This window comes from Propithecus coquereli, unplaced genomic scaffold (assembly GCF_000956105.1).
Source record: "Propithecus coquereli isolate 6110/MARCELLA unplaced genomic scaffold, Pcoq_1.0 Scaffold138, whole genome shotgun sequence".
Classification (NCBI taxonomy): domain Eukaryota; kingdom Metazoa; phylum Chordata; class Mammalia; order Primates; family Indriidae; genus Propithecus; species Propithecus coquereli.
Window position 1 is genome coordinate 5646029 of NW_012138080.1, and position 9532 is coordinate 5655560.

A 9532-nucleotide genomic window follows, 5' to 3' on the forward strand; every position below is an offset into this window, starting at 1 on the left:
TTGCTCAGGCTGGTTTCGAACTCCTGAGCTCAAACAATCCGCCCGCCTCGGCCTCCCAGAGTGCTAGGATTACAGGCGTGAGCCACCGCGCCCGGCCCAGAGGAAATTTTAATATGCTTGTCTCTTGAGGAATTAAGTCGGTATGACTTCCTGTTACATCTCTTTGTGTTCAAGCTATTTACTTAAGTTTCTAAATTTGTCTTAATAGTACAGTAAGCCTTCTTTTGCCAATGAACTATCAATTAACTAGAACTTAATTGTCACAACAAAAAGGCTTGCTGGTTAGGGGTTTTACTGATGTCCATACACTTCCCTATCCTGACTTCAAAAAAAGGTAAAAGAAAATTTTATAAGATTTTTAAAGTTGCCAATTATAGCATTCTATCTATGACACTTCATAGATGTCTGCATTTTTGCTTTCTGTGGACTTCATTTTAAATAATTAATTTGTATTTTCTGTAATCACTAACGGAAAGTAATAGAAATGAGTTGAATAGAAATCCATAGGTCTCATAGTAAAAGATTACAAAGTTGTTCAGACTGCTAAAATTCAGGCTGTTTGGAGTGGTAGTACTGCTAGCACAGTAAAGTGTCCTTGTTTGGGGGAAATATTCACTAACCCTGTAGGACTTTGGGGCAACAGACTACCTTGTCTACAGCTTGTTCTCAAATGAAGCAAAAAAATACTAAAGATACTATGTGCCTGTGGAGAGAGGAGAGAGAGAGAGGGAGCAAATTGGACAATCTGGGTAAAGGAGGTATACGAATTGGTCTTTATAATATGTTTTCAGCTTTTCTATAAATTTGATATTTCAAAATAATTTTTTAAAAGATTTTTATAACTTTTTTAAAAGTCCATATATACATTTTCCTATGGTGTATCATATTTGGTGTTTCCTACACCTCTCCAATACAAAAAATAGCCTGAAGTGTTTTATCCCAAAGATTGATTCAGTAGATGGGAGGCTAGGAATCCATATTTTAGCAAATAGCCCAGGTAATTCTTAGGATTAGGCAGGCTTGAGAAACATTTTTAATTCACAGAGACAAATCATTGTCTAAAATAAACTACTCAATTAGAATTTCGTTTCTTAGACTACTTTTATAAGAAGGAAAATTTGATGAATAAATCAAACTGAGATAGAGCCTTAGATTATTTGGGGGTTTTTTGTTTTTTGTTTTTTTGTGGCAAGTAGATAAATGCTCTGTCTCTGTTTTGGCACAAAAATAAAATAGAAATGCTTTAGGCCTTAGATATTGCTACCTGGACAGTGACTTATAGGCATAATGGTGGCTCTATTAAAGAAATGTTTTCAGTTGTCACACCAAATACTAACAAGGAAAAAAAGTGTTTAAAAAGGAGAATAGAAACCTACTACAAACTACAGTAGTAACTATACTGTGTATATTAAGCTCATACAGACTTGATACAAAGGCAACTTGTTAACATTTTTCAGTCACAGTCTAAGATAGTTAATAAGTTTATAGTGTGTAACTCTTCTGTGTCTCCCACCCAGGTGATTGTTGTGGGGAACCCAGCCAACACCAACTGCCTGACTGCCTCCAAGTCAGCTCCATCCATCCCCAAGGAGAACTTCAGTTGCTTGACTCGTTTGGATCACAACCGAGCTAAATCTCAAGTAAGAAAAAATGCATTTTAAATCTTATGAATGTTCAACTTGAAAACCTTATTTTCTCACTTTTAAAATAAATGAATCTTAGTTTGTGCTTTTGTATTGTTATTTTTGTTTAGGAGGAAACTATTTTATTGAATTAAAAGTAAACTATAATATGCTAAATGCTAAGTCTTCATGCCACAAAAAAAGAAAAAAAAAGTAAACTATTATTGAATTTCTTAGGGAGTCTTTAAATCTATTCTCTTAAGGACTCAGAGGCTGGACTTCCTACTTAATTTTATCTTCAACTATATCTCAATTGCTAGCTATAATTAAATGCAATTGCTAATGTTCTCCTGCTACAGTAGTTAAAAATTAGTTACTAGGGTAAATCATTCACATAATGGTACATAATTTAATTTTGTCTAATATATAGGTGATTATAAAACCAAAGGCTTGAGCTTTGTGTGTTTGTGTAGTTCTGCTTCCTTTTTCCCTGTAGCTAAGAAATCAAATTCAGATTTTAATTTTCAATTTTATATTTAATTTCATTTTCAGTTTTCTGTCCTTTTAATATGCCATGGGTGTCCATAGAATTTCCTACTTTTACTATGTAGGAGCTAAACTTTAATTGTTGTTAATTTCCCATACCCCTTGGAGCCTTAGCTAAATATGCCAAGGAGCTAGTGACCAGGAAATTAACAACAGCTTTTCAGAAAATCAGAAGCCAGGCCACTCATCTGAGCCAGCTTCCTGGGCTTCCACAGATGTAACTGGTCTTGATTCCCCTAGAAATCATGATAAACTTCTACTTCTCAGACATAACTTCTTTCCTTTGTCCTAGCACTTTTGTGCATGTCGCTCCTCATCCATAGGTCATCACTGCTAGATGTGTGTAAGTTAGTGCTTTTTCTTGTAGAGAATAGAACTTTATTTAGTTTCAAGAAAATTATATTTAGCCAGAAGATGGGTGTGAGGTCTAAGTTGAAAAACCACTGCCTTAAACTGAGAATTGATAATCTTTCAGCTCTAGAATGCCTAGTGAAAGAGGAAAGAATTTATGTTTGGTAAGCTTCTACTGTAGGTTGAACGCTTTACATGTAATTTTTTTCATTTAATTTTTATAGTAACTATATGAGGTATCTCTTATTAATAATCCCTGTTTTATAGATAAGAAACCTGAGGCACAAAGAAGTCAGGGAACCTGCTCAGAGTCATACAGCCAGTAAATGATGAAGCCACCTAGATTTGCCTGACTCCAAATTCTTACATATGTTCTTACCTAATGGTATCTAGTGACCTAAGTCTACTTACGATCTCGGAGACCTTGAGAAAGTCTATTCAAACTATAAAAGGGATTAATAATTATATCTACCTCAGAGAGTTGTTATGAGAATTAGATAAGATCTATTTCAAGCCCTTAGCATGGTGCCTGCACATAGTAAAACGCAGTAAAGCTTGGCTGCTATTATTATTGATTTTGTTTTTATTATTAACAGGGATATAACCTAAACATTCCAGTTGACTTAGAGGATCATTGGATAACTAAGCTTAAAATGAAAACGTTCCCTGAGAGGCTTTGGACTGTGAGCTGGGTCTGGTGGCTGGGAAGGAACGAGAGTTTGTTTGAATGATTGGAGGCAGGAGATTTGGGTACTATGGGGCCCTTATAAAGGAAAAGATATTCTACATGTTGCAATTGTAAACTCTGGATTACCAAATGGTTACTTATTTAATTCCTAGGGAGAAAGAGGTAAAATGAGGACTCTGACAAACCTCCTTCTTTGCTGTTTCACCTGAGGCCTCAGTGAAGGCAGGCTTTGGAAAATTCTGCTTCCAGAATTACCACTAAGTGACAGTTTGTTCCACTGCCTGAAACAGTTTTCCTTATGGGGCAAAAGTCTGAATAAGCAAAGAGGGGAGAAACAAGCAGTCTCATCAAACTTTAACCACCACATTTGGCACATGTTCTTTGTTTCTTACAGAGGCCCTTGGTTAGGTACTTTTTCAGCAAGTCAATCTGACACAGTGAGAGCTTTTAGTTTCTTCCTCTAGTTTCTTCCTTTAGTTTCTTCCTCTAACAGAAGTTGTTCATCCAGTGAGAAAAATAACAAGCCCCAACATAAGTTGTTTTATATGAATGGTCACTATTCTTACATAATTTGTTGAAATTCCAAAACCTTAGATACTTAGTAACTGTTTTATCATCTGTAGAACTCCCCTGTACATTTGCAAACCAAAGCTGTATATATAGGTCTGCTGACAAGGTAATTTGACAGGGAATCACGGGGAAGAAAATTACTGAGGGAAAAAACTTTAACAGATCTATATTACAGGTATGAATATCTAAGGGAGCAAGGAACTCTTATACCAGGTACGTGTTAATTTAGACTAGCTCTGACATGAATGATATTCAGAAATTACATCTGCTGAGTGCAAAGTACCTGGCCTTTACTATTCAGGCAGAAGTGGATTAGCTCAAGAGATCAAAGGAGCAAGAGGAGGTGGGCAACAAGAACAAAGGAAGTAAAGGGAGCCAAGGACACCTGAGGGAGGAGAGGCCTAGAGGCATTTTGTCTTCACTGTGCTTTGGAGCAATTGAAGCTGACATTCACAAGAGTTATTGGCTCTAAGTTCTTGGTAATGTACATCTTGGGTTACTTGCCCAAGGTATAAATTTTTTTTTTCTCTACAATGCTAGCTAAATATATGTAAGTATAAGTGTAGTTCTTCCCAAGTCCTTTCAGACCCGAAAATGGTATGCATTAAACAGCATGCCACTCTATCCCATAGGCTAAGCAGATTAATAGCTGGATAACCCAGAAACCAACCATCTGATATTATAGTTAGTAGTCCTAATACTTGCAGGACTCTATATGAAGCAGGGATTAAGTCAGAGTTGATTTAAAGACGTCACAAAGAATTTTTTAAATTAATTTTTTAGATATCTGTTCTAGGATTTAAGAAATGAATCTCAACTGGTTTAAGGGTCAGAGTAAAAGTAAAGACAATTTACTCCTTACTTAACTGAATAAATTAGTGTGAAAGGCCAGTCAAGTCATTGCAAACACTTTAGCAGCCTTTTTTCCATCTTTATCCTTTTTCATTGGTTGGTTGGTTGGTTAATTGGGTTTTGGGTTTTTTTTGGTTTTTTTTGGGTTTTTTTTACTTTTTATTTTGGAATAATTATAGACTAAGAAGAAGTTGCAAAAATAGCGCAGGAGAAGTCCCATGTACCCATCCCCCCTTCTTCCATTGGTGGCATCTTACAGAACTATAGAGCATTATCAAAACCAGGATTGATTTTGACTAAACTATACACAATGCTGTTAACTAAAGTTACTCAGATTTGAGCAGTTTTTATATTCACTCATTTTTATATGTCTTTGTGAATGATTCAATGACATTTAATCACATTTATAGATTCCTACAACTACCATCATAATCAAGGTACAGATTTTCTCCATCACCCACAAAAGAACTTTTTCATAACTCTCCCTTTATAGTCGCACCTCCCTGTCCTTCCCTAAGCCCTGACAACCATCTGTCTGCTCCCCTCCTATAATTTTGTCATTTTGAGAACATTACAAAAATGGAATCAATACAGTAAGGAACCTTTTGAGATTGGCTTTTTAAAGTTTATTTTAAGCCAGCCTGAGCAAGAGCAAGACCCTGTCTTTACTAAATATAGAAAGAAATTAGCTGGACAATTAAAATATATATATAGAAAAAAATTAGCCGGGCATGGTGGCGCATGCCTGTAGTCCCAGCTACTCGGGAGGGTGAGGCAGGAGGATCACTTGAGCCCAGGAGTTTGAGGTTGCTGTGAGCTAAGCTGACGCCACGGCACTCTAGCCCAGGCAACAGAGTGAGACTCTGTCTCAAAAAAAAAAAAAAAAATCATTTTAAGACCTGTAACATACATCTAAGTCTTTATATGGTAAATGTTCACATAGAACTTTGGTGTAGTGCTGCTTTTATTTATTTGTGCTAAAGCATGGACTCTGGCACAACTAATTTTTTCTCCCATTCTTATTGTTACACAAAGAAAAGAAAAATTACCCACATTGTCACTAACAAATCAACTTCTTAAAATTTTTTTTCCACATTCCCTTCCACATCATGAATTCTGCTTTCTACTTAGGAACAAATTATATATATACCAAACTGTAATTTATTTCTTTTCTGCACAGAAACTTATCAGACAAATAACAGAATAAACAAGCTGATTTTATTTTAATTAAATATTTCAAGACATAACTTTCTAACCCTTTTTGTGGCTGCTGTAATACATGTGATTGCAAGGTATTGCAGGATCATAAAGTGCTTTCTGAACCTACAGCTAGAGATGGTTACGTCTGTTATATTTGTGTGTGTGTGTGTGTGTGTGTGTTTGTGTATACCTCTTTCCTTTAGTTTCCTAATCTATAAAATGAGAATACTCATACTTTGATAATGAGTCCCATCCAACTCCAAAATTTCATATGTAGAATTATTTGAAAATTAATTTATATATGGTACATAATAAAAATTTCACCTAAATATGGAGAAAGTACCTAAATATCTGATTGCTCAGAAGTACTGAGGAAACATCTCCAAGTAAACATTAATCGTGAAACAAAGATCACATTTAGATCTTCAGGCAATATTAATCTCTTGGTTGATGTTTTACATTGGATAAACCTACCGTACTACTAATAAGTTAATCAAACTATAGGATGCTCTCTATTCCTAAATATTCTACCCCATAATGTTTCAAGTTCACATTAACACTGTTAAGCAGTTTTAGGACATTGCCGGCTGGGCGCGGTGGCTCACGCCTGTAATCCTAGCACTCTGGGAGGCGAGGCAGTGGATCGCTCAAGGTCAGTAGTTCAAGACCAGCCTGAGCAAGAGCCAGACCCCGTCTCTACTAAAAATAGAAAGAAATTATCTGGACAGCTAAAAATATATATATATATATATAAAAAATTAGCCGGGCATGGTGGCACATGCCTGTAGTCCCAGCTACTCAGAAGGCTGAAGCAGGAGGATTGCTTGAGCCCAGGAGTTTGAGGTTGCTGTGAGCTAGACTAACACCACGGCACTCTAGCCAGGGCAACAGAGCAAGACTCTGTCTCAAAATAAAGGACATTGCCAAGCAATAAAATTTCCATTTTTTATATATCAATATAACTTGTGTTCTCTTGAAGTTTCAGAAGCTTTTTATCTTAAGGATATTTGTCAAACAGGTCACAATTGGAAATAAAAAGCATTTGTCTAAGTAATGTATTTGTTTTAAATTTAATTAGATTGCTCTTAAACTTGGTGTGACTGCTGATGATGTAAAGAACGTCATTATCTGGGGAAACCATTCCTCGACTCAGTATCCAGATGTCAACCATGCCAAGGTGAAGTTACAAGGAAAGGAAGTTGGTGTTTATGAAGCTCTGAAAGATGACAGCTGGCTCAAGGGAGAATTTATCACGGTAAGAAAAATCTGTGAGCCCTCTTACCAGCCAAGCATAAAGAACTCTTGTGAGACACATAACATTTTCTGATCTGTGTGTCTTTCCCAGGGGTGTGAGGGGAAACCTCAAGAAGAGTGGATCTTTCCCATTGCTCTGATGGTTGTGTACTTTCTTCTGGGATCGTACTAATAAGCCAGTCATGATCTGATATGATCAGCATTTGAAATTGATTGTAAAAGTGGGAAAAACTAGAGTACCCTCTAGTTATCTGATTATCTTTATAGCAAGATCCATGCTTTGTGTTAAGTATGGTGAATGTTCTATGGGGATTTGTAGTTTTCTCTTTTCAAAAAGACTGATGCTTATAACTGAATTAGGTGAGTGAGGCCAGCACTGGGTACACATTAAGTGGTGGCAGCCATTCACCCCAGGGTCAACTTGGAATTGATGAAAATTTTGCTGTCATAATCAAGTAACACTTCTACCTTTGCCTGCCCCATCCCAGACTGTGCAGCAGCGTGGTGCTGCTGTCATCAAGGCTCGGAAACTATCCAGTGCAATGTCTGCTGCGAAAGCCATCTCTGACCACGTCAGAGACATCTGGTTTGGAACCCCAGAGGTGAGGACTCAGTGATTTGCACAGGTCACTCTTTTTTATTTGTCCCCTGATGCTATAATGTAAAAAGATCATAACCTTAACAGTCGGGTTAGGTTCATTTCCCAGCTCAGCTGCCTACTAGTTGAGTAACCTTGGTAGTTTCTTATCCTTTTTGAGCTATTGTCATCTCTTACATGACATTTACCACATAGGGTTGTGAGGGTTAAATGAGATTACATATGGAAATACACAATACAACGCCTGACACGTGGTGGAGGTGACCTTTTTTCTTCCTAAGAGTAATATCGGGCCACAGCTTGTCTATTTTAAAATGAGATTTCTGTTTCTCTGGCCCATTTCATATATGATGTCGAACAATGGAATGAAATAATATCCATGAAAGTTATCTTGTCATGGAAGTGCCTGGTGCTGGTGACAGTTCCTTATACAGTAATGAAGTTGTGCACATAGTAAGAAAATGTCAACCTGATTTGATTTTGTTAGTTCATGTGTTGGTTGTACAAAGCAATCCCTATGTACCATAAGAATGTAAAACATTGTTATTTTCAGGGAGAATTTGTGTCCATGGGTGTTATCTCTGATGGCAACTCCTATGGTATTCCCGATGATCTGCTCTACTCATTCCCTGTTGTGATCAAGGTAAGGTATTTTGGAGTTATTTCCCTTCTGTGGGAAAATAGTTATATATTTTTCTTAAAAATGGTATAACTCAGTCTAGAAGGATGTTCCTTTACTGAATTAGACCTTTTTTGCAAGCTTAAAATTGTGTGTATTACAACTTCATATCATTAAAAGATTGAAATTAATTTGGAAAGGAAGATTCAACTCTTCCCACTAGACACATATGTTATTATGCTGCTAGTATTAGAGACCTATAAATACTATCTTATTTCTAAGTAAAGCAATGGGTCTTAGTATTATTGTTCTTTTTTAGTAAAAGGCTAAAGATTTATATGATCTGAAGAGAAGCCAGAGTATATTGTTGCTCTTTTTTATAACCATGCTGAAGTTAATAGCTTTTAAAGATTTTTTTTAAGATTTAATGGGTTTCAAGTTCAAGTGTTGAGTTTTTAATCAGAATTATCTATTAATTAAGATCTGGATTTTGATATACTTCTTTCGAATCAGACTTAAAACAGGTATACCTCTAGATGTAAGTTCAAACTAGGTTGTTGCTTGCTGGAAGATCAGTTCCAGTTTAACTGTAATTCTCTTATTTGCAATTATTTTCAAACAGAATAAGACCTGGAAGTTTGTTGAAGGTCTCCCTATTAATGATTTCTCACGTGAGAAGATGGATCTTACTGCAAAGGAACTGGCAGAAGAAAAAGAAACTGCTTTTGAGTTTCTTTCCTCTGCCTGACTAGGCAGTCATTTTGATGTTACTAAATGCTCCAAAGCTGAAGAATCTAAATGTCGTCTTTGAGTCTAATACCAAATAATAATAATGCTATACTTAAATTACTTGTGAAAAACAACACATTTTAAGATTGTGTGCTTCTTGGTACAGATTTGTGACAGTTCATCATCATGCTGTTAGTGCTGCATTCTAAATAAATATATATTCAAATGAAAGTGACTCAGACTCTAATTTCTAGCTAATATTTAGTGTCTATTGAGAAAATGAACTTGTGTGTTTCCCAGCCTGCCTAAGGGGTTTTGATTTTTTTTTTTTTTTTTTAACCAGGGAAAGGCAGTAAAGCTAGAAAATGTTACAAACGTAAAACATAAGTTTCTTATATTTAAATAGAATAGGGAAACCCACCTTATGATAATAAATGAATCTATTTCAGGATATATTTTTAAGTGTTGCCTACCTTAGGCAAATATTTATTGATATCATATTT

General features: G+C 35.9%; 1 protein-coding gene across 1 annotated transcript in view; it reads left to right on the top strand.

The window, feature by feature from the left end:
- MDH1 (malate dehydrogenase 1, NAD (soluble)) overlaps positions 1 to 9260 on the top strand; it is a 19829-nt gene extending 10569 nt beyond the window's left edge. The window contains exons 5-9 of the mRNA XM_012639199.1: positions 1518 to 1640; positions 6908 to 7084; positions 7572 to 7685; positions 8235 to 8324; positions 8923 to 9260. Of these exons, the coding sequence (XP_012494653.1) occupies positions 1518 to 1640; positions 6908 to 7084; positions 7572 to 7685; positions 8235 to 8324; positions 8923 to 9048 (630 nt within the window). The 3' untranslated portion in view covers positions 9049 to 9260. The remainder of the gene's footprint in view (positions 1 to 1517; positions 1641 to 6907; positions 7085 to 7571; positions 7686 to 8234; positions 8325 to 8922) is intronic.
- The last annotated feature ends 272 nt before the right edge of the window (positions 9261 to 9532 follow it).